Source organism: Borostomias antarcticus (genome assembly GCF_949987555.1).
Source record: "Borostomias antarcticus genome assembly, chromosome: 29".
In the NCBI taxonomy this organism is placed as follows: Eukaryota; Metazoa; Chordata; class Actinopteri; order Stomiiformes; family Stomiidae; genus Borostomias; species Borostomias antarcticus.
This window is the reverse complement of record NC_140262.1, coordinates 4309087-4336524: the sequence shown is the minus strand read 5'-3', so window position 1 is coordinate 4336524 and position 27438 is coordinate 4309087. Positions and strand designations below refer to the sequence as shown.

At 43.8% G+C, this 27438-nt stretch overlaps 5 protein-coding genes across 6 annotated transcripts; 2 read left to right on the top strand and 3 right to left on the bottom strand.

Annotated features, from left to right (window-relative positions):
- Positions 1–507: 507 nt before the first annotated feature.
- On the top strand, positions 508–4153 carry cbx1b (chromobox homolog 1b (HP1 beta homolog Drosophila); the record flags this gene model as incomplete). The annotated part of the gene is made up of 6 exons (XM_084459872.1): positions 508–573; positions 1315–1396; positions 1726–1894; positions 2090–2252; positions 3734–3828; positions 4012–4153. The coding sequence occupies exons 2-6, from the start codon at positions 1348–1350 to the stop codon at positions 4151–4153; spliced, it is 618 nt and encodes a 205-aa protein (XP_084315998.1). The 5' UTR covers positions 508–573; positions 1315–1347.
- Positions 4154–7433: 3280 nt separating this feature from the next.
- nfe2l1b (nfe2 like bZIP transcription factor 1b) lies at positions 7434–12095 on the bottom strand (the record flags this gene model as incomplete). Its single annotated transcript, XM_084459923.1, has 5 exons — positions 7434–8816; positions 8986–9144; positions 9699–9788; positions 10120–10347; positions 11544–12095. The coding sequence occupies 5 exons, from the start codon at positions 12093–12095 to the stop codon at positions 7434–7436; spliced, it is 2412 nt and encodes an 803-aa protein (XP_084316049.1).
- A 1995-nt stretch (positions 12096–14090) lies between these two features.
- cdk5rap3 (CDK5 regulatory subunit associated protein 3) lies at positions 14091–18438 on the bottom strand. Of its 2 annotated transcripts, none has more exons than XM_084459978.1 (14): positions 18322–18438; positions 17955–18000; positions 17719–17850; positions 17400–17500; positions 17263–17311; positions 16786–16964; positions 16488–16624; positions 16191–16335; positions 15961–16074; positions 15755–15836; positions 15323–15411; positions 14930–15135; positions 14583–14797; positions 14091–14461 (listed from the first exon to the last, which is right to left on the bottom strand). In XM_084459978.1, the coding sequence occupies exons 1-14, from the start codon at positions 18325–18327 to the stop codon at positions 14328–14330; spliced, it is 1635 nt and encodes a 544-aa protein (XP_084316104.1). In that variant the 5' UTR covers positions 18328–18438; the 3' UTR covers positions 14091–14327. The 2 variants fall into 2 exon arrangements, with proteins under 2 accessions (XP_084316104.1, XP_084316105.1); XM_084459979.1 differs by having other exon boundaries at positions 14626–14797.
- Positions 18439–22166: 3728 nt separating this feature from the next.
- prr15lb (proline rich 15 like b) lies at positions 22167–22499 on the top strand (the record flags this gene model as incomplete). The annotated part of the gene is made up of 1 exon (XM_084459997.1): positions 22167–22499. The coding sequence occupies one exon, from the start codon at positions 22167–22169 to the stop codon at positions 22497–22499; it is 333 nt and encodes a 110-aa protein (XP_084316123.1).
- An 896-nt stretch (positions 22500–23395) lies between these two features.
- On the bottom strand, positions 23396–27357 carry pnpo (pyridoxamine 5'-phosphate oxidase). The gene is made up of 7 exons (XM_084459796.1): positions 27274–27357; positions 26783–26907; positions 26573–26672; positions 25751–25804; positions 25051–25179; positions 24715–24785; positions 23396–24440 (listed from the first exon to the last, which is right to left on the bottom strand). The coding sequence occupies exons 1-7, from the start codon at positions 27316–27318 to the stop codon at positions 24275–24277; spliced, it is 690 nt and encodes a 229-aa protein (XP_084315922.1). The 5' UTR covers positions 27319–27357; the 3' UTR covers positions 23396–24274.
- Positions 27358–27438: the final 81 nt, after the last annotated feature.

Here is a 27438-nt window from a genome sequence, read left to right as displayed (position 1 = left end):
TCCAAAGCGGCACTTTTTCGTACTTTTGTACAAAGGGTACGTTCATTTTGTATGGCCTTTTATAGCAGGTAACATAATGTCCGCCCGGGCAAACTGTAGGGGCGGAGCAGCAAACATCAAACCGTGTTATCTCGAACGAAATAGGCCTATACTCTGCACAAAATCAAGGCTGGTTATTATTTTATGCACATACTAATCCCTTATTAACTATTACAATATATTGATTGATTGTGGTGACAACCCATGGCGTTGCTCTGAGCTCCACTTGCACACATTATGAGGCGATGGTGAAAAATGCACGCGTAGATTTGCTATTACATGCAGAATTCATCGATATGTGACTAATTTAGCTCAGATTAACCACTCATACACTGAGAGATGTCGAGTAGAGCAGGGACAAAACGACCCTCCATTCTGGGACGCACCGCGCCATTTTTCTATGAATGAGACAAGGAGACCACGAAGGGGGCGGAAACTAGAACATTTCTGCCATTTGCGCACCCTTAGCTACATTTGATTGAATAGGTGTGCACATATTCAAAATCAGAGGTTACTTTACCCATCGGATTAATCGTAAGTATAAAGTAAAATTGTAATTAAACTAAACCCGAAGAAAACGTTAGGTTGTAGGTGAGTTGCATCCTTGCTTGCTTCTATAAACATGTGTTTGGGAATGAGCGTGCTAACGTTAGCATGCTAGCTAGGTCGGCACAGCGCCGAGGAACGTTATCATTCAAAAATGATAAACTGGGTTGCATTTTGCAAACACATGTTCTCTTAAAGACTTTGCATGCATTTAAGACTTGACATGCATTTAAGTGTGGTCTTAAACGGGCTTAAATGCATGTGTTTAAGGTCTGGTGTTTGTGCAGCTTTTGTTGTCTATAGAAGCCAACATGGAGGAGGAAAAGTGTGTTTCGCGCTCTCCGAGATTCATCCGGAGGTAACATTGCTGCAGCCAGCAATAATATTGTAGTTATAACGCAAACTAGCTAGTTAAAACATTAATAATACATGCACTACATAGCTTAGATTAATATGTGATATATATTCTCATAAAACAAAAACATTACAAGCTGCCCTTTGTTTTTTATTCGCTTTCCAGATGTTACCAGCTGTGCAGCATCGCTCGCATGGTTGCCGTCGTTTGAATCGGCTAGCTAATGTTGGCTAGTTGGTTAACGTTAGCTAGCGCTCAAAATTAAATAAATCAACACTTGTGAACTAATGAATTAGATTGAGATAATACTAAGTTTGTGTTTATTAATGACATGCTTTTCTTTCTCCTGTTTCCCATTACATCCTACTGACCAGGAACCTGCTCGTCCCAAGGTCTACCTGATCAGTATGAACCAGGATTCGGAACCCTCTAACGATGCTCCCGCTGTTGCAGAAGGTGTGATATCATTTTCAAATATATACATATAACATTTCACTATTTGTGTTTATTTTCTGGATAAGGGAGGTGATTTCCACTATTACTTTCTCAGTAGTTGCTTATTCATTGGACATTAGCTACTGTTTTGGGATTTCCATCCAAAACACCAATTGTGTTTCAATATGCAAGTTTAATGAGAATTCAGAACAAGTTTCACTGTTAACAAAGAGCAGTGGATAAGCTTGATAATTGTTCGCTCTGGAGTAGAGACATGAAAATTCTCACATTTGCATAATTGTCTGTGCTGAAAACTGATGATACTTTGCTCATTATCCCTGCACCTACAGACCCCGCCCAGTCTGAGGTCAACATGACAACGGAAGAGAAGGATAAGAAGGCAGAGAATGCGGTCGAGGAGGAGGAGGAGGAGGAAGAATATGTGGTGGAGAAGGTGTTGAACCGGCGGGTGGTGAAAGGGAGAGTGGAGTTCCTCCTCAAGTGGAAAGGATTTACAGAGTGAGTTTTATACATGTAATGATGACATCCACTTGCTTTGGTTCGGGCTCTGCTGATGTCATTGAGTGCTCGTACTTGTGATTGGGGGAAAAAAATACTTGCGATTGGTTGGCCAATGCTTGTGATTGGACTAGTCAACTAGTCAACCTATGGATGTTTTAATTTTTGGTCCGCTCGTTTATGTTTCCTCTTCAGGGATGACAATACTTGGGAGCCAGAGGATAATTTGGATTGCCCGGACCTTATCGGAGAGTATATGAAATCTCAGAAAACGGCCAGTGAGTCAACAGGCAAGAGGAAGGCAGCAGAGGCCAGTGGAGATGGAGAAGAAAGTCGAGCGAAGAAGAAAAAAGACGATGTGAGTCCCCATGGCCATCGTGTACAGATAACATCATCATGTTCTCGTTCCCTGTGTCCCAATTCACGACCTTTTCCCCCGAAGTGTGCACTTGTCTGCTCTAGGGTTGGACGATGTCTAGATTCTCACCCAAAGATCGTTAATGCCGAACGATGCCATCGTTTCATAACGGGGAAAGAGGGCTATTGGGGGTGTTTGATGTAAGCTATGCAGATATGAGAAGATCTGTAAAAAGAAATCTATTGAGCTGGCACCAACTACACCTGGTTGATTGCCGAGGCAGGTGGGACGCGTGTCCAGATCTTAATTGGAAAGATACCACGGTTTTATAACCCTATACCTTCTTTAGCACCTGCAGGGGATGCGATGCTGGATTCGGATTCAGAGTGTATGAGGATGGCAGACACGCGCACACACACACACACACACACACACACACACACTCACTCTCTCGTCGCAGTTAGCTTATTTCAGCTTCTCTTATAAAACGCTCTTCCAAAATGTATGGATCCTTCCAAAATGTAAGTATTCTGTCGAACGACTAAACCTATGTCAATGTTTTTGTCATTGCGGCATCCTGTCCTGAACGGAAGACATCCGAAGGGAGTCGTCGCAGCCACCGGGGGGCGTTAGTGAAAAAGGCAAACCATGCCCGCGTGAAGCCGCCCACGGGCCGGAGAACCACTCCGACCCGTAAACCCCGCACCCCGGCCAGAGCAGCGCCCAAACCCCGCACCCCGACCAGAGCAGCGCCCAAACCCCGCACCCCCACCAGGGCTGAGAAGCCAGGGAAGGGTGTGAGCAAAAAACCTGCTGTAAAGATGCAACACTCAGAGCCCAATCGCAGCAGCAAAGGCTGTTCTATTTGCACCCGCAATAAAGGCAGGGGCGCGACTCAGACATGCTCCTCCTGTCAGAAGTCGGTCTGCTCCCAACACAGCGCCACAAAAGTAGTGTGTTTTCACTGTCTGTAATAGTGATGTCCATGCATTCAGTATACCGTTGATGATGATGATGATATTGCTTTGTTGAACATTCAAGTATGCATTTCATTCTGTTTTGTAAACTTTGCATATGACAAATAAAATCGATTTGAATTTAGTTTACTGATTAAAGCTTTTTTGTAAAGGCCTGCTGGTCATGTTCATGGTTGAATGTAAACGCTTTCCATTTGAACTAAATTATTTCCACTCTACGGTACACCAGATACTTATAACCTATAAATAAATTCTTATAAATAGCTTATAGTGTTGCCTTAACATTGTCTACAACATCAAAATGAAATTTCTGAAATCGGTTGTTCACCCAGTGGGATCCTGTCATTATCCAACCCTAAACCACTCTGCTAGTATTCATTGAGGAGTAGGACAGGTTAAGCACATGCTCCAATACTAGGGAGTGAAATGGACAAGTGCACACTTCAGGCTAAAGTTTGACAACCGGAACGCAGGAATTGACTGGAGTTGAATCTTGTCTTCCAGCCAGAGAAACTAAGGGGATTTGCTCGTGGTTTGGATCCAGAGAGGATTATTGGTGCCACTGACTCTACTGGGGAACTCATGTTCCTAATGAAATGGTTGGTATGCCCTTGTATTACATGGTCATAAAGTCCTAATCAAATGCCACCTTAGCGAAAGCTAACGCCGATTATATACTTTGATTCTGTGAGTTTGACGGCAGTTGCACGCATGAGCAAAGGTCTTTCTAGTACATCAATGTGCGCCACTCAAGGTTTTGTCCTCATCACCTGTTCCTATAGGAAACATTCAGATGAGGCTGACCTAGTGACTGCCAAGGAGGCAAACGTCAAGTGTCCACAGGCGGTCATCTCCTTCTATGAGGAGCGGCTCACATGGCACTCCTATCCCAATGAGGAGGAGAAAAAGGACGACAAGGACTAAAAAAAAAAAGGGTTTAAAGAGATTAAACATTAGTATTGAATACACATTCGTATTGAACACTAGAGGTAGTGTGGAGGACTTTAGACAGCTACTGGGGCAAGCAAGACACCTTTTGGAATCTGTGTTCTGGCTTCATCACCCACTTGGTTCAAATGTACTGTTTCTGGATATACCGTATGTTGTAAGGCTACGCTTGAGTAACCCAGCCCAGAGGAAATGTAAAATTCAGTGTTATGTTGTTAATACTCACTCCAGTGATGGTTTATTGGCATACTGCAAGAAGACTTTCATACAACACTTGTTCCAAGTCATTTTGCTATGACATTGTACTGTGGAGATGTTGACATGGTTTTACAAACAAGATAGTGATGCCATTTTGTGTCTAAATGTTTTGAAGCTTTTGGTGCAAAACATTGTTCTTATTTACTCATCTTGAGATGTATAGTGGTGTATAGTGAAGACGAAACATGTTTGAAAGTAATGCTTCCTTTACTACCAACTTAGCTAAATAAATCTGATTATGATATGATGTTCATTATCATTCTCATTTCACATTTTCATGATCTTGCTTGTCTGTTTTTGGAAAATAAACCACTTTTTGTTACAAATCTTGTCTCAATCATGTTTTTTTCTTTTTGTTTTACAAGAAATTATGAAACATTTAAAATTATAATTCTTGAATTAATCACACAGTTCGAGATAAATACCAGTACTTGACATTTGTCTTAAAAATGAATGACACCAATGATGCGCAATCACAGATGAAAATAAAGACACTTTATTAATCAAAAAAAAGAACAATCCCAGATTGCCAGCAAACATTTCAATGAAAATCAAGGAGGGGAATCTACAACCAAACTCAAAGCAGGAGTGAGTAGGCTGAGAAAAACCATTTACAAACGACAGAAAAATTAAGACAAAAACACAAAAGACAGACACAAAAAACATGAAAATATTTACAGAACAAAAAAACAAGACATTTAACAAAAGCAGTGCACTAAGATGGCAGTAACTGAATAGTGGATGTTGCATTAAGTGGACATTTCCAATCAAGGATTGAAATACATGCCTGAATATCATGTCAAATGTTTAGCAATTCAAATGAGAGGACTTAACATAATACCCTCTGTTCTTTCACATCCATTAATATGGAAACAGGAAAAATGCAATGCATTTCCAGCAACATGGTCATTACCACACAAAACGTGTTTTACTGTACTTGATTTCCTTAGTGGGCATTGATGACAAGAACCATGGAAATCATGTGAATACATATGACAGTCTTGTCAATGCACAACTATTTGAGTTCAAAATAGGACTCAAATGTAATAGCCTCTGCTGCATAAAACTGCCTATTTTTAGCGTATTTTCTATTCGGGGTTTCGTGCTGAGACACAATTGTTAACCCCGTTAAAAACACAAACACAGGCAATAGCACTTCCAACGTTGTGAAAACAGTACAATAACCTTTGTTCTCAAACCCTTAAATCAAGATGGATGCTTGTGCAACAAAGGCATTGAAAATTGGGTGTTCACTTCACACATTCTACTTGTCAGATCGCTCCATCTGAATCAATGGTTTCACTTTCGTTAACAACACAGAACTTATGACTTTACTATCATAGCTGACAGCTAGGGTATTACAGCAGTTAAAAATAAACTGAATCTTGTCAGTTCCCCCATGGTAGCTATCAACAGAATGACAAAATTACCAAGTAATTCTTCCATAGGCTACCACTGCTGCAATTACTGGACTTTTGTAACTGGTTAATGCTTACTCTAGTCACAATCCAAGAAACCAATCCAAGTAACTTGAGTGATGGGTTTGAATTGTGAACAGGTGGAGCTTGAGCAGCGGGTTGGGACTCATACAGTACTTAGTTAAGAGGATAGACCACAATCAGTGATGCGAGTTCAACTGACCTAATATGTGATAACCGGCACAAAACGGGCTGTTTGACGCAATAATGGGTGAGTGTGTAAACCTTTCAGATGAAGCTAGCCCAATAGATAAGATAGATACTTTATTTATCCCCGAGGGGAAATTGTTGTGTCAACTCGTTGGCCCTGGCTTCCCCCCTCGTCGTTGGCTGGTTGGCCTCTTAGTTACCAGTGATAACTCTTATGGAATCAATAACCTACTGTAGCTAATAAATGCAGATTATGAGCAGGTGTTGGTGACTTAACAATTGCGTCTTTAAACCTGCAGCAAAGGAATAGCCAGAAAGACACAGCAAAAATGCATACAGCCAAGCCTTAAGAGGGACAAATTGCAGTGCTATGTATAGGTATACAGAAGCTGCTACAGTCGTAATGCAGTGTGTGCCTCTGTCCTCCGGGTCCATCCCTTGTACCGGTCATGCCTCACCATCGTATGGCCTCTCGATGATGGCCAGCCCAAGAACGCTTTCTTAGCCTCAGTGTCCTAGCTCTCTACATGTCAAATTCAATCTCTAAGGGGACCAGCAACTTAAAGTGGTTGACATTGTCCTATTAAAAACTGGTATTCGAGATGCATTACACACATTGACCGAGTGCAGTGTCACTACCCTAGATAGTCACGTAGAGAACCAGTGAAGTGCACCATACACCCTTTGGTTAGTAGTGGTGTTAATTATATCCTAGATATGGACTTGCTTTACATCCTTTGGTATTTCAACTCTTCAACACTCTCTCTCTACTCTCAAAATCCATTCCTAAGTTTATCTTTGCCTTCTAGAACATGTGCAACATGTTACGCCTCAATTACGTCACCAATCACTCCAAAGTTCCCAAGGAGAGATATGGTCTCGTATTAGTCCCTTCAAATCAGACTAATAATACGTCTCCACCGCCACTCCACCACACCTTCCATTGGCCGAGTGCTTTTCTGACTTCACTTGATACCAGTCCCTTCACCTCATAACACATGACATAATGGCTAATCTTCTTCCTCGTCATCGTGACAGGATCCAGAGCAGGTTATATTTCAAATAGCTCTTCAGATGTCCTTTCCAATCCTTCTTTTCCTTGTTCATTCCTTTTTTTGTTCACCTAAACAACAAAAAAATCAGTACTCAAATGAAGAACTTTCTGCCTCAACGTTGTTTTCAGGAGAAAACACAGGAACAATAGAAGGGAAAGGAGAATAAAAACTAATGCAGGAAGAGTAGTCAACAATGCTATTTTTCTTCTCGCCAGAATCTTCTCAAAGAAAAAAAGGGACACCTCTCTTGCGTCTGCAGAAATCTTTCTCGTCGATTTAGCAAAAATGAAAGAATAGGCAGGAACTTTTTGCCTCTCACTTCTTTTTGTCCTTCTGTTTCTTGTCGGGCTTCCGCGTCTGCTCGGCCGCCACGCCGCGAGGCGTGATGAGCACGCTGCCGTCGGCGCCGTGCTGGAGCGAGTACTCGCTGGGCGGGTAGGGCCGGCCCTCCTCGTCCCGGAGCTGGGTGAACACCTCCTGGTAGAGGCTCTGGACCTTCTGCTTCATCTGTCGTATGGAGCGAATGAACTCCATCTTCTCCTTCAGCAGGCGCGCCTTGTCGCGCCTCAGGTCGTGGACCCCTTGCTCCAAGTTGATGATGGTGTCCAGCTTGCGCTTGCGGCAGTTCTGGGCGGCCATCTTGTTCTTGCCGCGCCTGCGGATGTCACGGATGAGGGCCAGCTGGGCCTCGCTCAGGTGGTGCTTGGCCAGAAGCTCGTTGAACTCTTCCACGGGCAGGTTGATGATCTTTTCGTTGGAGAACGGGATCTTCATGGTTCGGGCCCTGCGTTCGTCACGACTGGACTGCTTGTCCAGGAAGTCCTGCGGGGGCTGAAGCTTAGACTGCTGTTTGTCGCGACCCACTTTCTTGCTCGTTGGAATGGGTAGCTCCGGGTGTTCGGAGAACGACGAAGACAGTGGCAGGTTGTAAGTGTGATTGTGGTTGATGCCGTCGAGCTGAGGGAGCCCATGGAACTGGGAGGGGTCCTGGTAGCTCATGCGGCACAGCTTGCTGTACTCCGGCTGGTATCCCCCAACAGCACCTTCTTCAGTTTCCACAGTCGCTGCTTCAGAGTCTGTGCTGTATCCCACAGCCCCTTCCTCTGAGAAGGTGGCAGAGGTGGAGGAGGAGGAGGCTGCGGATGAGCAGGAGGTCTCCGAGCTGCTCGGTGAGGCCGGACTACGGCTAGAGTCCAGGGAGAGACCCGAGTCAGAGTCCAGCTCGTCTTCCAGCTGAGAGGCCTGGGCCTGGCTGAAGCCCTCCTCCATGGCTAGGTCCAGGAGGCTGATCTCATCAAGCATAGACTCTTCCAGCAAACTACTGAAAGGATCTGGCAGCACAGGGGTGGAAGTGATGTTGTTGGTACTGTTCAGAGGTGGTGGGAGAAAGAGTCCAGTAAGGTTAGTGGCTCCAAAGGTAGAGTTAACATTGGAGGAGTTGCTGGAGGAGAGTCTAAGCATGGGGGGCCGTGGGGTGCTGGTAGCATCCAGCTGAGGGTTGAAAAGGGTGGGGAAGTCCTGGCTGCAGCTAGGAAGGGAGGCCTGGTGAAGGCTAACGTCCTGGTTTATGAGAGTGGAGCGAGAATGTCCAAAGCTTGCAGTAGTGGAGCCTGACTCGGCTACAGTGCTAGCGTTGCTAGCGCTGTGAGTGTTGGAGCTGAGGAGGGAGCTCTCTGAGGTGTTGTTAACTTCCATTTCCTGAGAAAAAGAACATTTCTGTCAGAGGAGACGCACTGAAACCTAGAGGGGATTAGGTTTTAAGACTGGAACCAGGAGACACACTGAATACCTGGAGAGGGTTAGGTTTTAAGATTGGAACCAGGAGACACAGTGAATACCTGGAGAGGGTTAGGTTTGAAGTGCTTACCTGGAGCTCCATGATGGCCATGATGTCTTGCCACTGTTGCTCCAGGTCCAACTGGGGCTCGGGCTGAAGCAGCGGTGGAGGCAGAGGGAGCCCCTGAGACGTGGACGGAGCCTCTTCACTGGAGACCCCGAGCTCAGGGGTGACGACTGGGCCAGGGAACTGATAGAAACGCACAGACGTTAACCTTGAATACCAATCGTTCAAATTATTGCGATTTTAGCAGAATTTTAACATAGAGGAAACATAGTAATATACTACCAAGGTTTACTGAAAATCATGTACTTATCAGGTAGTGTTTTTATTTGATCACTGGCTATTCACTAGGGGTGGGAATCAGTAATCTCACGATTCGATTTCGATTCTCGGTGTCACGATTCGATTTCAAAACGACTTTCGATTATGTTTGATGTGATTATAATTTTCAATGACTTTTCCACAATTTGACTACAGTAACCCCAGTAATACACCCCAAGTGCAAAATGATTGCACCCCTGCTGGACTGCCAGCCAACCATACAACCTTTGTTGAGGTGGAACTGTAGTGCAAAAAACTGAGTGAAAACCAAATCGGGTGAAAACGGGATAAAATCAGAAAATAAATTTAGGGGGGGAAAAATGAGATTTTTCCCGAATTTGTGAATTGATCGATAATCGTAGAGAATAGAATCGTGACTCTTACATGAATCGATTTTTCCCACCACCTCTACTATTCACCTCAGACTCTTCTCCAAATGGGAAGGTGGCCTCCAGCAGCCTTAGGCATTCTTGCAGGGACAGTGACGTCTGAGTGCCAAGGCCTGGGAGCTGAGGGAGACAGTACAGTGATGGTGGTCATAAAGGTTTATTTATGGCTTATCTAGTAAGTGGACTATCTTTCCGTTTATGTACTGCACTTCTGTCCGGCACCTAGTATAATTCATTGTTTGTATTAGTGTGCTTTTGTGAACTATTTTGCACTGCAAGGAAATCAACATACACAGCTCACAAGCAAATATTTTCCAGGGAACAGTAGATAGTATATCACGTATTTTTAAGCCATGGTAAACACTAGGCCTATGTTGCGTAGCGTATGACGACGGAGGCCTTGATCACAGCGTGCTATCGGGGAACGTGTTTCTAGACGAACGGTACGTACTTGTTCTGGTATGCTCTCCCCGGTCTCGCCGTCCACGGGCGGGGCCTCCTGGAGGTTGACTCCGTTCCTCCAGCTGTCCCGCGCCTCGGCCTCGGCCCCGTCCTCGCTCTCGGCGGGGCTGGGCTTCTCCTCCTCGCTCTCTTTCTGGCGGCTGGTGTAGTTGAACACTTCCCTTCCTGCCCCGAGGTCGATGTCCTGTCGCCACAGGATGTCAATCAAATCAATGTCCTGTAAAAGATGTGGCAGTTCATATAGAGATATAAGGAAGGCTACAATAGAGATATAAGGACCTGCAATAGAAATGCATTGGAAAGCATTTAGCCTCCATCTTGTACTACACGTAACCTACGGCATCAGACAAAGGTTTTGCCGTCTTTGATAGTTATTGATATTTTTTTCATGCACTGGTGATTACAAATAAAGACTATACAACTACTGTTAAAGACCATAAAACTTCCGTCTGATGCCTTAAGTGTAGCACAAGATGGCGGTTAAAGGCTTTCCGGTGCATTTCTATGAGGCCAGGGGAGGATTTGCGTTTATAGCGTAGGTATATTTACATGTCCAAGGTGATGTACGCCTTAACCTTAATTTTCCACCTGAGATCCTTCTAGCAGCATCTGTGACAGATCATGTAACAAGAAGCCTGAGCCACCTCATGCAAGCGTGGCAACTTTACTAGCATGGGATCATGTGACCCAGTGAGAGACTCCGCTCATTACAGAGCTTTAACAATGGCTTAGTGTGTGGCATGTAATCATGTAGTCCTATGACTGGATGCCTCCCCCCCAATAGATATCAATAATTGCAGAAGACACCAATTAACAACATAGAAACTGCACATATCTCATTGAGGTAAGTAGCACGCCACAGTGAGTTGAGCTGAACTCAGATCACTAGACCAGGGGTTTTCCTGCATAGAGGATTTTTTGGTGCCCCCTCAAAGAGATTTTAGCCAGAGCCAAAGGAAAACCACCAGTGCCAAAATGCTAAAAATGTAGAATAAAAATAGCAATTCAAATCCTTTTCAAATGTATTTGATAGCTTGTTTCAAGTGCAGCCCATCCCTCTTTCTTGCATTGTCCATGGTTTGGACCACTAGTAATCGAGATCATTAATAGACAGGTTATCAGTATCTTAAACATTGTCTTCATATCCATTTTGTGTCATGTCGGGAGATTTCCCGCGACTGTGAAAAGTGAGCTCAGTCAGAACGACAGCAAAGAATATAGGTCTATATATGCTGGTAGACTACTCCGCATAAAACAGAGGTTTCCCCCAAAAATTGTTTGCGCACCACCCCCCAAAGACCCATTCTGAGCCAAGAAAAACCCTGTAGACCTGATATCAGTAGGCTATATCCTCACTATGCCCAAGCTTGCCTCTACTGTGGCAGAGAAGGGGTGAGCTCATGTTTTAAATACCTCTTTGGTGAGGTCATCGTTGCTGTCCCTGGTGCCTTGCTCCTGGCTGTCCTCGGGGGCCACGGCTCCCTGGCTGTCGGCTCCACTCAGGCTGTAGGTGGACTCAGGCGCTCCGCCTCCTCCCCTCATGGCCGGGGCTTCAGGGTTGTTCACGTCCTCTAGGCCGGCCCCATTGTCCAGGGTGATGCTGGGGCCGGACTGGCTGGTGGCGGACACCACAGTCTCAGGGTCACGGTGCACCAGCCAAGCGCTCAGCTCAGTACTGGGCACCGACAGGCGATCCAGAGAGCGCACCTGGTTCAGTAGCCGGCGGGTGGTAAAGAACTGGTCGAGGTCCACACTCTTGGGATGGATGCCATAGCCGTCCAGCGTGTTGCGGAGGTTGTGGAACTGTGTCTGGGTGTAGGCTGAGCTGGGGCCCAGGATGATCTCTCGCAGTGGGGGCAGCTGATTGTTCAGGTAGCTATCCACGTCCACCCGCACCCCAATGAGGCTCAGAAGGATGGTGAACTGAATCAGGCCCTCTGTGAAGTACTTTTTCAGGTAAAGCATTTCTTTACAAAGGAACAAAAAGTGAAAGTAAAAAAAATAAAATAAAAACGGGACAAACTACAGCGCAGCAATACTGGACACTATTACAGCAGGATTGTGATAAGAAAATGAAAAATATGAAATTTGAAATAGGATGGTGCGGGGTGGGTCTTTTGAACGTCTGTATCCTTCTAGATGGAAAATGTTCATTTGAATTTAGTGAGTCGAATATCAATCAAAAATAAATTGTGGTTCCAGGTATTTTTTGTCAGTAGGTCCTTCCATACCTGTATCAAAGAGAGACAGAGAGGAAGTTAAGGTTTATGTAGTATTTATATAGGCCTATTACAAATCAAATTTTATTCAACTTTCTAAGAGTTATTGTTGGTCTTCTATTTCCACGTAGTCATTTTTATGCATTACATAACATCGACATAATATGTCGATAGGCTATAAGCTGCATAGATTCAAGCACTGTAAAAACAAGATGAAATGTGACTATACACTGCCAACATCAGCAGATCCTTCAAGAATCAACTGCAGAACTGAGCTCTTCTTCCAAATGACAGAAACCATCGCCCTCTTTTTAAATAACGTTATGTAAAAACATAAATAATCCACAGCCATGTCCTAATAGTAATCCAACAAATCCTTGCCTAGCTAGCTAGTATCTGCCTGTCCTGAAGTTGGACATCAGTCACTAGCTGGCTATAATAGTTATAACTGTACAGACATGACAGTTAATCGACACTGGAAAGCGTCTCCCAGACAGTACAGAATATATATATATATATACATATATATATATATATATAAGGCAGTAGACTGGTGTGAAGGTGAAAGAGGGATGCTATAGTAGGAACATTACTAGGATTTGCTGTCCCATGCCGGTCTGTCCGCACTAACCACCCAGTCTGTCACTGAAGTGAACAACTAACATCGTGCAGGAATACCCTACATACATTAAAGAGGTTATGCAAGCTAGTTATATTATCAATCATAACTGACATAACTGTAAATGATGACTGGAGGTCTCAGACTCTCAGCTAGCTGGCTAAACATCAGTGCTACCGGTATCAAGCCAGAACCAGACGCCCACTACGAGTGTGTTGACAGCGGCTCACTTCCGCTGTCGGCATCAAGCATCCTCCCTAGCAACAAGTGGCGCAAAAATGATTGATAGGCGGATGAACCAATCAGAAACCTCCGATGCGGTTGTGACATGGGGTTCGAATACATTCTAACCAATGGGGAAGAGGCAGAGGTGGTCCACGGGAACACGGGAGGGGTGTGCTAAAGTGCTAGCTACACCTAGCTAGGATATTTCAATGCATTCTAATGTATTTCACACGCACTTTTACATTTGACAAGCTATTTGGGTTAAAGCTCTCAAAACGCACAAAGCTATAACGGGTAAATACATCATATGACTTGGGCTGGGTTGATTAAAACACTCAAATCACCACCACCTCCAGGCTAACGTTACTTTAACATTAATGCTAGTGGAGGCTAGCTGGCGCCAGCTGTCCAAAACCGTATTTTATACTTATACTTACGAGTTTTTTATTAATGTGTCTTTGCGGTCTGAAGTCGACCACCTTCTGTTACCATGAGTAAAATCCTGTAGTTTTATCAAAACGTTTAATACGATTGTTCAATGACACTATCCTCCCTCTTTCCCAATTGAATGGCCCACCATGACTTGCAAAATTTCCAACTTGCTAGCTGGAAGCTACCTACCTAGCTAGAGACCCATCCGACCCAAACACGCTTCCACACAGAGCATGCGCAGAACATTCTAGGGCGCACACTGGGAATAAAGTAGTAATAATGTATTCGTTATTATTATTATAACAAATAGAGAATATGATAAATGTCCGTGTTTTTTATAGTACAGTCTCATGAAATGTCTAACTTGAAATGTGTAACTCCTTGGCTTCTTATAGTGTTCAAAAGTTGTCCATGAGGTTTTATGATTGATATTAACGTGAAATCAAAATATGGATTATTGGGATCTTTTTAATGATTGCAAAAATACAACAAAATGTTTCTTGTGTTTCTAGATTTGATATTACACCACGATCACATCGATAGTTATTAGACTGATGATGCTGTCTTTGCCAAGATAATTTGTCAGTATTAATGTCATAATCAATCAGATAATTTGATTATGTACTGAAGAGTTCCACTGTGAAGTATTTCTTGGTGTATTTGGTAAGCTATACAAACCATAAATTAAAAAAAACACAGCCATTAAATACTTTCCCCTCTGAACAGATGATGATGGTGATAATTTGAGTGAACTATAATGATCCACATGGCTACACGTTGACTCCCATGAGGTTGACAGGTCTGTTGTTGTAGCGCTTTGAAATATCTGCTTCGATCTGCAAAACACAACCATAAATACAGTATGTGACAATCTCTTTATCTACTTGTTACAACCTTAGACAGATTTCAAAATAACTGAATATTTTCAAACTACAACTTCAATCCTCTTCCAATCACCATAGTCCTCACTGAACACGTTGATGATCAGAAGACCCCCTACCAGTTTCTGGAGTTCTCGGGTGCGGGCTGATAGCAGGTCAATACGTGGCTCCAGTTTGGCCTGCTCCTGCAGGGCCTCTTGCCTCCTCTCAGCTAGTGTGGCCTTTTTCAGCACAAGGATATCAGCCTGCTTGAGCTTCTGTCTCAAGACCTCCGAGACTCGCTCCACATACCTGATACACACGTGTAAATGGATCATTCACAAGGAATCAGCGAAATAGAAGTGGTGACTGTTACTGGGCAGGTGAGAGGACAGTGACAATACTGCTAATGACAGCTGTCTTCTGACTACTGTGACTACAAACCGTGGCGAGGCCTGGATCATGAAGAGGTGCTGCATGCGCAAGGTAGTCAGCCGGTCCAGCAGGTGGCGCACCATTTCCAGCATCTCCCTGACATGCTGCCGGGTCTGCCTCTGGATGACAGAAGGGGCCATCTGGAACTGGCTCATAGATACCACATCCCCCTCCTCTCCCATCTCACTAAGACGCTGGCTTAGGAAGACCTCCAGCTGCAAAAACACACATGCTTTCTTGTCAACTCACTATACATTGTACACAATTTTGTTCATTTTGCATTATTATATACAGTATATAATTGAGACATGTGATACTGGGCTAAACAGCTGAACTGGTTAATGACATCTCACACACCGTCCAGAGTTCTCACACAACACCGTAGTCTGGTCAGTTTATTACCTCCATCAGCTCATCGATGAACTCGCCGCGCGTCTGCGAGTTCTCCAGGATAGTCAGGGCATCCTCTCCCCTGGCCACACCCTCAGGACCTGCATCAGACCACAGTTACAGCCACATTCAGGTTTCAATTCTCTTTTTTTCTCTCAGCCTGGCTGGGCACTGCTACAGACACCGTAAGCATCCGGCCAGCAAGCTGGCGTTATGGGAGCCATCTCCATGGCGTACAAGTCGGACAAGGACACAAGTCGCGAGGACGTCCTACTAAAACATTTGTGGACGTAATCAAGAGGCATGCGGGAGTGGGGACCGCCGATGAGATCGGCAGGTGTATGGAGGACCGGGATAACGAGACAAAGATGGGCGCCCGTCTGTGGACGACCTGATGATAATGACAAACTTGTGGATGCGAGAAGAGCTCATCAATACACTCACAGTCGGTACCCATGTCGACAATTTCAATCTCTATCGGGGCAGATTCACTTTCGCCCCAATCAATGCCATCTCCACCTGCGTCCTGTAGAAACAGAAACGGCATGAGTTAAGAGAGAATAGAGATATTGAAAAGCGTGTCTCACAACCCGACCTGAAATCAAAACACCTAAGACGACAAATGTGGGATTTTTTCAGACGCTTCCTACCTCAGAGCCAGGTTCCAGGCTGATGCCCCAGTCCACTCCGTCCTCCGCGGTGATGCCAAAATTCACATCCTGCGCCTCTGCGCCCGCTCCACATCCCAGATCCCCCCAGTCAATCTGAAATGACGAGTTCAAAACAAACATACTAAAGTTAAAACACTGTCACTGTCTTTAATTCGTCCTAGCCTGGTCAATGCGGCCGAATGTGACATGAGGGTGAAAGGTCAACCCACTGTCTCCTCTGTGACTGTATCCGGGGGTGCTTCCTCCATGACGGGCCTCTCGATAATCGTAGGGGTCTTCCCCGTCCTCCACTCATAGAAGGTTGTGTTACCTTTCCGCTGGGCATAAGTCAGCATGGGGAGGACAGCTTCCGACCTGTGTAGAGGGAACACAGACGCTCGCCAAGTGATCCTTTAGAAATCTTCAATAAAGACATCAATGAAGTCATCTCCTGCAGACAGTTAATAAACCATGCCATGGCCAACTGAAAAGCATTTCGCAGAGCGGTGAGGCGACATGATACTCACCACTCGCAGACAAAGTTTGTGAAGGCTGTGTAAAGTTGGATCAGCTCCTCCAGCTTGGCTGCGTCCCTCCCAACTTCCCCGAGAACCGTCGGTAAATCTTTCACCAACGCCTGTAGCTCCCGAGCCACGTTTTCCCCCTGGGAGAGAAAGAGATATAGATGGAGCAAAGCCAAATACTACTATTAGTTGCAGGCAGCACAACTAAGCACAGGAAATCGTGAATTAGAAGTTGCAGGCACAACATTTGTTTTTTGGACTGTGAAGCGACTAGCCTCCGTTTTGTTCGGCGTGTCCTCACCGTGATGCCGTACTGTTTGCAGGCGTTGTAGTAGCGGTCCCTCAGGTCCGCGGCGCCGCTCTGGCACTCCGTCTCGCGACGACTCAGCTCCTGCTGCAGCTGCTGGGCCTTGGCCACCTGCTTCCTCAGAGCCGGGCCCTCGTAGCTCACACTGCGACCCAACAGGCTGGCCACCTCCGCTGGGTGACACCACAACAAGGACCAGAGTCAACTCAGGCTGGCGTCCGTCCACCATGTCTAGAGGCCTCTGACTCTATTTGAGTGTTTTTGCAGTCTATTTGAGTGCTTTTCACTACTGGTCTTGGGCGTGCAACATGCATGAAGGCTTTTGTTCTGACCCAGTACTAACACGCCAATTCAATAAACTGACTGATTCTTTTGACTAATCAAGTTTTGAATGCTGGGCTGGGATTAAAGCTTGCAGAAATACCCAGGAATTGAGGAATGAATTGAATACCAGTTCTAACTCATACTTACCCAAGTAGGCATTGTCTGCCTCATAGAGGGCCACAATTTCCTGCCAATCCTGCAACATTAGAGCAGAACAGAGACCTGTTGAATGCAGGACACCAGCTTTGGTCTCGAAAGACGAGTGACACTTTGCATCAACTCACCTTCATCCTCTGAGATGAATATCTACCAAAGATGTTCTTGGAGGAGGCCTCAGTCCCCCTTAGTATTTCCACTATCCTCAGACAGTGGAAGTAGTGGATGTCTGCAATTACAGTGAGACACAAAATGTAAACAGCGACTGTATTATAACGGTGCTTCAGCGTGGTAGACGCGACAGAGCATTGCATCAGAGGTGCTGCAATAGTGTAGTAATTGCACAACAACAAAAGTGTAGCAATTGCACAGTTGTCAACCTGTCATTAATGTATGACAAGTCCCTCAGCCCTGCCATAAGGGTAGTCTAGAGAGTGAGGGACGTACATGAGCCAGAGAGAAGCTGCGTGATCTCCTCGTTCTCTGGCATGTCCTGGATGGAAGCATTGATCTTCTCCCGGATGGTCATGACAGCACTCTGCCATTTCAGACTGCAGTGCCGTCTGTCCACTAGCCAGTCTGCAGAAAGAGCAGGATTGAACAATGATGGGGTAAACTAACATTAATATGCCATACATGCCACAAACTCATTGCTTGATGCACAAGTTATTGCAGTATCTTACCCAAAAGCTTACTGGTCTGTACATCAATGGGGAGGTTTTTAACATTCTGTTGAAAGACATTGCACAACGTTAAACTTTCATGGACACATCACATAAATATGCTAGACTGAATATACGGAGCGTAGCTGATTCAGCATTCAGGTTAGCTGCTACATAGCTAAACAACAACAACAACAACAACACAAAAACAGGGAGCTGGATGCACGGATCATTTCAAGATGATTAGCCATCGTTAGATAGATTGGTGCTTATCTACTGTAACAGTTAAACAGTTACTCAGTTTAGCAGTTGTCACAACGAAACGAAAGACATCTAAATAAATCGTAAAAATTAAGTCAGAGGATCAGCAATCAACATCATTTCATACCTCCATTGCCTATTCAACGGTTCAACAACTGCTGACTTTCTGAATGTTATTGGTACATTACGGGTTTATTCACTTCTTGTCCACACTATTTACACTCCAATCGACACGTTACAGGAACAACAACCAATAGAGAAACATGATGTTATCCTTCCCCTTAAAGGAAAGTGATTTGAACCAATAAGAGTCTACTATACTGAAGCCATTTCTAATTGGTGGGTTAGGTTTTGCAGTTCCTGTTTGGGAGCACATTTTACAGTCCACCAAGAGAGGGCGACATATCTCTGGAAAAGATGTGTTTAATTGTCAGAAAGTTAAGAGATTACTTGCCTAATTCAGGTTCCCGCGTCGGGTAGGTCTAAGCTACCATGTTAATGTGTGCTCGGCTCTGAACAACTATAATATGCTTATTAGTAGAGTCCAAGTTTCTGATCTGTTTTCCAGTAAATGCACACTAGTAGACTTCTCCAAATTCTTTTATTGGCATCAAAACCACCAAGCAGACCCATGTGTCACCAAGCTGCAAAATCCATGGTGACAGTTAAAACGAAGTCCCTTAGTCTTAAGGCAGAGTCACCTTTTCAGTGTAGGCCTATTTGTTTTTGTTTTTTAAATATGCAAAGAAGTATGGAAATCAATTTCCCGATTGTGTGGTGCCCTCAGTATGCAAAACAATAATCTGAGCACTCTCCTCATTCAGATGACATTTTGAGAGACGCATCAGATCTCGCACATTCACTTTCCTATAGGACATCAAAGATAGTACTAACATGACTGTTAGTCCCAAGATACAGAAAACATTGAAAAAGAATACTAATGTACTTTTCTTATTGCAAACCACAGACACATGATACAATCCTTAGGAAAATTCATGTGGAAAAATGCTACATTTATTATTTCCATTTATGTAATAGCCATGTGAAAATAACAATGGTCCTTAACAGAGAGGGGGTTTGTTCCCACATTTCACCTGTTTCCAAACAGATCCTGCTTTGGGGGAGAACTAAATGAGTATAGAGTAGGCTATTAATGTACCATTCAGAAAGCTAAACACATCTCAGAACCTGGACAGTGGACTCGTCAGTCTCCAGTCTCTCTCGGAATCACATGGATGTAACATTTACTTACTTATGCATGGAGTTGGGAGGTGTGTGTGTGTGTGGGGGGGGGGGGGGTGTTTGATGAGGGTTGGTCCATGAGTGATGAGGGTTGGTCCATGAGTGATGAGGGTTGGTCCCAGAGTGAACAAGAGAGAGGGAGAGACACCAAGGGACAGAGAGAGAGAGAGAGGAAGAGAGAGAGAGAGGGAGAGAGAAAGTGATGCTGCACCTGTGGTTAAACACATGGAAGGACTCAACATAATGAAGGACTTATGACAGAAAGTTAAGACAAAGCGAGAGAAAATCCATGAAAGATGTTTTCTAACTGCACCTGAACTCAGAGATGGCTAGACATTTTCAAATCATTTGAAATCTGCTCTCCAAGACTGATCAGCTCTTCATCAAAAAGGTGAGTATTGCATGTGTCCCCTAAGCCATCACTATGTTCTTTCACTTGTAATATTATATTTTATACATTAACAATACTCTATGGAGTGAAATAGAATAAAACTCAGATCAACTCTTTTGAGTGTTGTATTTGCCTTAAGCTGCACATCCTGTTTCAACTGATGTTGGTGCTGCTGTATTCACTTAAATGCTTTACCTGGGCAGAGCTGTGGAAAGATAATGAAACAAGGCATAAACGCTCAATATGTCTGTTCCCAAGTTAATCGAGTTGTTCTGAGTCCCATCACGTTATAGATGATAACAGCCTTATTGTTGCATTTTGAGCTTACTGTAAATGGCCAGTCAGCGGTGAGCAACAAAGGGTTCATGTTTGGAACTAGAACTGCTTGGTGAAGGCTTGGTCTGAGATGATAAACATGATCATATCCAGATTCTATTGATTAATACCTGTTGTTACATTTAACTCCGGCCAAACTATATTTTAAGATAGAAAATGGAAGTGTTCAGAAAAACCCATCCAACTTTACTGTCAGGGTCAGCTGGTCACTGGCGCACAAGCTGAAACCCAAGACCGTTGCAACTTTCCAGTTCTATGACCAGTAAAGCGCAGAGCCGGTGCCCTTGGACCAGGTCTACCTTGGACCAGCTTTCTCAAGCTCAAACATTGTATCATTGAGGCTTTGAACTTAGTTAGTGATTTCTCTGTGTTCAGCTTGAGCACAGCGTTCCCTCGCTGTGATCTTCGAGGCTTTTCAGGGCTACTTGCTCACCCACATAACACAAGACACAGAGTCACTTATTAAGCGGACCTATGGAGAGGCTTAGTGAGTGGTTTCCATTGCACTGAAGGTAAAATCAGTGTCAAACAAGACTTCTATAAAATGACTGTTCATCACTATCTCAAATTAAAGAGACAATAAGTTATCTAAAGGTAACAAATGGCATAAAATGATCCATGGCAGTCACTTTACTATAAAAGCTTATTTAAACTCTTTATTAAAGTCCAGCATTACTCTGTCACATAGCACAGAAAGAGTCTCATTTCAGAGAAGACCCATTTTGTCCTCTTCCCTTTTCACATATGCAAGGAGGTGTCGGTGAACATGGGGAAGCCTTTGATCTGACATGAGCCTTAGAGAACACAACACCATAAAAGCTACATTGGAGAGCGACAGTATCTGCTTCCCGGGTGCACACGACCAGCTCAGAAATAAGTGCAATTAAGAAGCTGCCGTGCCTCAAAGAGCAAAGCACTCTGGTCATTATGTAATGAGGGTCAGCTCGATGACAATGTACTTAAAGGACACAGTTACAAGATATACTTCTTTAGTAAGACAGTGCCAAAATTAAAGTAATAAAAAGCCTCTCTTGTCATTTGGTTTGTCATGCCATGTAAACTTTTGCAATACTAAATCTCCACCCGATATCATGTTCCTTCAGATAAAGCTTAGTTATGTGATTCTGCCAAGGTCACATACATGTATATTTGCAGTGGCGCTCTACTATTGATAATTGTTCTAGCAAAAGCACCAGTAGTTGCAGTTGGCTGTAGGCCTATATAATCCCTGACTGCAGGTGCCAACCAGGGGTCATAGGTCATTTAGTTGCACTTTGGGGATATATGCCAGATCAGATAAAAGATGTTTGATTAAAAAAACCCATTTTGGTATAAAGATGGAGCATTCACAGAACCCATGCACTCATCTAAAAATTCACCTTTATTTTTTATTTTTATTTTTTAACTATGATGATATAAACGGAGCAGTTGCAGGGCCAGCTCTAGGCTATGTACAGATAATCCCAGTAATTAGATAATCCCAAAAGCACGCAATTGTCTTTCTGGTGCTCTCGTGCCTCGATTATCCAAATTACACATCTTCATGAGTGGAGAAAGGAAACGGCTTGCTTTCTCATCAGTAGAGAGGCTTTTCTGAGTTGATATCAGATCACATGGGAGACACGGGACACCCTTCAGATGATGATTAATTTATCACTCCGAGAGCCACGTATCAGGTGTCCTCCTCGATTACCCCTCCTAATCACCTAGATCTGATCGAGATAAAAGAACCATCAACCGTTGCAGCACGAACGCTCAGCACAATGCTTGCTAATTTGGCACCATTACCCTTTTGTGACTTGTATACTGTAGGAACTTTGAGCTGCATTGTGTGACCTACAATGTACTGCATTATCAAACAAACACATACAAGACTTCAGAGATGCTTTGGACACACTGCCTCGATGCCCAAGGCTGCCTGCTGTTATGCAGTGGCTAACATAATGTCCTTTCTTCCTCGTTTCCTCTCCTCAGGCCTGTCCCTCAGTCCCTGCGCGCGTGCCATGGCTGACACCAGCTGGTGGAAGCTGACCTTCTCGCGCAAGAAGAAGGCCGAGGCCAAGGTCCTGTATGAGATCCCAGCAGAATACGGAAACAATGCCGGGAACAAGGAGCACCCCGGCGGCACGCCTCCTCGCTCAGACCCTCTGGACAGCCAGTTCAATGCAAGGCTGGAGAAGATAGTGGATAAGTCTGTGACCAAGGACCGCCACATGAAGGTCTCCCACTCTGGTCGCTTCAAGGAGAAGAAGAAGATCCGTTCCACGTTGGCGGAGAACCCCAGCCTGTTCCCTGAGGATAGCCTCAGTGATGAGAACCATAGGGCAGAGAAATAAACATACACATACCTGTATACACACACACACACACACACACACACACACACACACACACACACACACACACACACACACACACACACACACTTCATCAATGTGAGATATCAACTCCTGTGTGTACACACAGCCATATTGGCACTAAATACACAAACATAAAAGTGCAAAACTTTCCCCTAGATGTACCAGACCCATACTCAATACTATATACTGTGAGAACTGGATATCTCACTCACACCTTTACAAACAAACGTTATTGGTAGACAACCATAATACAAACATGTTGTGAGTATAAATAAGTAGGGCCAACTATAAATTCTTTAGTTCACCTTTGTGGATGTGACATGAAGAGTGGGCTTTAATTGAAGATTTGCTATAAATGTCAGTGGACAATCCACTCAAATGCAAAGCAAGTTTTATTGTTTATATAATAGTATAAGATCATAAATAAACTTGAATTAAATAACGGTTTAAGGAGTTGTTTAAAATAAATTTAAATTACATATTAACATTACTTCTTGCCCATTTGTCTAAGATGTGAGTCATTGGTGACATAGCAATGTGTAAGCAGTAGCCTGTGTTAAGCTTTTATCATGCAGTTTGTTACTTTATCTGTTGTGTGACTGTTGGCAAGACTGTGGTAAGTGGAGAGTGAGTCACTTCTGAGAGAAGCTGACAGAAAAATAACATGCAAAAGTTGTCCTGTTAACTGCACCAGAGCAACAATATGCATTATAATATGCTACATACACAAAGAAACTAGGTATTTACAATAAATAAAATAAGATGGACAACATGAGACAGTAGTGTGAAGTTTCATTTCATTTATTTCATTCATTTCATTTGTACTTTTCAAGTGTAGCATTGACATCTGCTGGACAGAAAGGGTACTGCAGCCTCCAGTTACAACACTTTATCACAGCTATGAATTAAAGTTCTTCACCACCAAATCATATAATGACCGCGCTCAATTCCAGACATTACTAATACTGCATTATACACAGGATAAACTTTGTCACAACTGACATAAGCACTTTTAATCCATATTTCCTGTATTAAAACGCAGTTGCGTGGATTTAAGACTGACACAATCATCATCCATGGTGACTTCGACAGGTATTAGGGTCTTACTGGCTGTCCGTATTACATTGAAAGTGGAGAGGAATTTCAGTAGAAGTGGGCCGTAGGCGACTAGAAATGCATTCCTTCTCTACACGTACAAATGTTAAACAAGGGACGATATTGTGCTTTTCATCAAGTACAGTAAAGTACAGTAAAGAGAGAGCTTGTGGAGGTCAGGGGAAATGCTTCCTGATTGGATAGCCATTGTGCTGCCTGTCAATCATTACCTAAGATCGACTACTAGACGGATTTTGCACTGTAGGTCAGTGCAATTAAGGTATACCATTCTGCATTTTCTCATTCATAAAACCACAAGTGAACACGTTAAGCTGCATAACACAGGTCGTTATCCCATGTGGTAGTTTCCAGAGACACCACACGTGACCCCTGACCTGCCAAGAGCTCTGTCGTTGATTTAGTTTGACAAGAACATGTGTAACGGCAACATATGGCTTGTTAAGATCAAAATCCAAATTTAGAACCATCTAAAATCCAATCCTACAACACTTATTTAATCAGCATCAAAACAATCAACAATCAACAAGCTGCTACAGCTAGGTGATGATGATGACAGTTCAGTGAAAATAGTGTCGTTCCCAATCTCCAGCCTGCTCCTCAGTCGATGTTCCTCTGATGCCCAGTAGCAGTGCTTCTCAGGGAGACAGTCGTTGGTACACCCAGCCTTCCTCCGCCGGGTGCTGGAACTCGTCCAGGACTGTCTCTCCGTTTCTGGCTCGGGTGAAGACGATGCGGTCGTGCAGCCTGTTGGTCTGACCCTGCCAGAACTCCATGTAGTAAGGCTTGACGATGTAGCCGCCCCTGTTAGAAAGTGCCGGAAAGGTTGAATTGGGTCATGTCTATCTCTTACCTACTTAATTTATTGATTTTGTTTTCCTCTTGGGAATACCCATTTGTGACACTGTGACATTGAAGTGTCTGTTGGATGTCTATGAAGGAATTAATAAAAATAATTGAAATAATAATTGAAAAAAAAAAGGAATGTGCCGGAAAGGTTACTTAAACAACAAATACCCAGCAAATAAACAATTTACATTCAGTTAGACCACAATGACAAACAACTATGAATACTAACCAATAGTCAGGCATAGGGACGTCTGTCTCCTTGAATTTTTCCTCCAACTCAGCATTTTTCTGTCTCAAGTACTGCAAGATTGAGTCCCCACATCAGTCAGAGTACAATGGGGTGATCAGAGCAGATCTGACCAGACAACATAAAACACAGAAACTCTTCATTCTTTAAATGTACATCGTTTTCAGACATGGTGAAAGTACAGTAAGGTAGGACAACCTAGGTTGATCTTTATGATACACACACACACACACACACACACACACACACACACACACACACACACACACACACACACACACACACACACACACACAGTATGGGAGAGCTGGTTCTTACGTTTCTATCAGGTACTGCCGTGCTCTGTCTGCTCACAACGGCCCCGATCTGGCTGCTCTTGGGGCGGGAGTGGAAGTATTCACAGGAGCTGTGGAAGGGGATTCTCTCCACATGACCTTCTATACGGATCTGGACACAGAGATTATTGCGCCAAGTTGAGAAGAAATGTCCAACTTCCACCATTTGCATTTTACCACATGAATAGGTGCACATAAGCAGGTGTAGCACCGTAGAGCAGCCATTACCAACCAGTGGTCCGCAATCGCCATCTAGTGGGCCGCAGAGGCAGTGCTAGCCTACTACCAAATGGTTAGAATAAAATAAAATAAAAGTTTGGTAATCTACAAGTAGATAGTCTAGTTATTTTCACATCTAAATGTACTCAAGAATTCACATATGTAAATAAAAAATTCAAGTTAAAATGCATAATTTCAACGACTAGTTATGTTTGAATATCACCATGCTAATCACATCCAAATGTGTTCAGCTAACGTAGCTTGCTAGCGAACGTTTCCTCGGATGCAAACTTCCCCTTGCCCTCGGATGCAAAAAGTGATGGGCCACCAGTTTTTTTTGTCATGTATTTGGGAATGTGGTCCTCAGAATTTTTTCAACAACCGAAAGTGGGCCTTAAATTGAGAGGCTGAGCCTCTGAACCCCGGCTATAGAAAATAATACTGTTAAAAAGAGCATACAGTACCTGTCTGTTTAGAGGCTCCCAGTAGAAGACAAGGCAAGCATAAGGGTTGCTCTCCTATAACATAGGAATGGGTTAAATAGATTAGTCTACTGTTAACATAATCCCAATCCACTAACACTTTATTTGAAGACATGACACTGTCATGACACCATGGGGTGGGCATAAGACTGACATTACACTTTTTTCCGACCAAAATAGCTGCATATGCGACCATTATCTTTGAGTGTGAGAGTTCAAGTGTGAGAGTTCAAATTTAACATGGTCGCATTCGTGCGAATGCATGGTGTGATCAAGACTTTTTTGGTGCACGCACTAGCATATTTCCATATCATAAGATTCCTTTATGTGTCATGTCATGGTTATGACAGTGTCATGACAGTTTTATGCGCACCCCTTCAAATAAAGTGTTACCCATAATCGTGATTGTGCACACCACTGTCACATCGTGCATAATGAATGATAGCCCATGGGTTTTTGAGCGGTTGTGTGTCATAGAAATTGTAGTTTCACCACCTCACCACCTCCCTCAACCTTTCACATAGCTGTGCTAATCTAATTTATGACAGGATGACCTCCAGGATGTCAACACACCTAGACGTTGTCTGCTCCAGAATAACCATCCTTTGTCCCATTGTCCCTGCAAGAATTACCTTTTCTCATGTCATGTGTCTGTATTCTCGACCATTGTTGATGATGCCTGCCATTTAATATGACGTGCACAATGGGATAGCCAATCACATCCCTGGAAGCGTTTAGTTTATTACCCTGGCCAGCAGTCTATATATAAGATCTGGTATCGGTGACAGACTGAGATGGACTGACCAGTTCTCCACCCTTCCTGCTCTCGTAGTTGGTGAAGAATCGGAAGCCTTCATTGCTATAGCCCTTCAACAGGACCATCCGAGCAGACGGCCGGCCATCCCTTAAACAGACAGAATATGAAAACAATAACAGTGAAAACCTACATAAGCATTGTGTTGTAATGTAATGTAATGTAATGTGTTCGTCGGGGGTAAAGGCTGAGGTACTTACTTGGTGGCTGTGGCAATACACATTGCATTGGCCTCTCCAACTTCAGGGCATTTAGTAGCTGCATCGAACCAATCACCGAACTGCTTGATAGGGTCCAGAGATGCTAGCTGGTTCTCCTCAAAGCACTGTTGGGCACAATTATCAAGATTAAGAGCATCAGATTGCACATTACGATGAAGATTAAAGCAGACAATGGGAGGATAACCTATAACCTTATTCAAGAGTAATTCCTCCTCACTTTTTGCAGCTGTCTACAGAATGGAGGTAGAGAGCTGTCTATACCAATGATTGTATAATTGTAGGCTACTGTTTGGTAACTTTAGGTCGAATGCAAGAAGAGTTTCCTCTAATACCAAAATCTGGGCTAATCATGTGCAAGGTCATTTCTTGGGTTAGCATTCTTATTTGGCATCACAGTCAATATAAGCATAAGCTTATAAAAGTATTTGCTAATTGACTAAATAAGCAGAGATCTCAAACTATTATCTCACCTCCCCGTCTCCTTTGTATTTCTTCCGCATGTCACTGAGATCCATAGCTGTGGTATTGCTTGTCGATTTAGTGCAAAAGGACTGCTGAAATGTGGCACGACTGAAATGAAACTGAATTTCGCAATTGCTCTTCATATGGTTCAATACACCACTGAGTATGCGCCT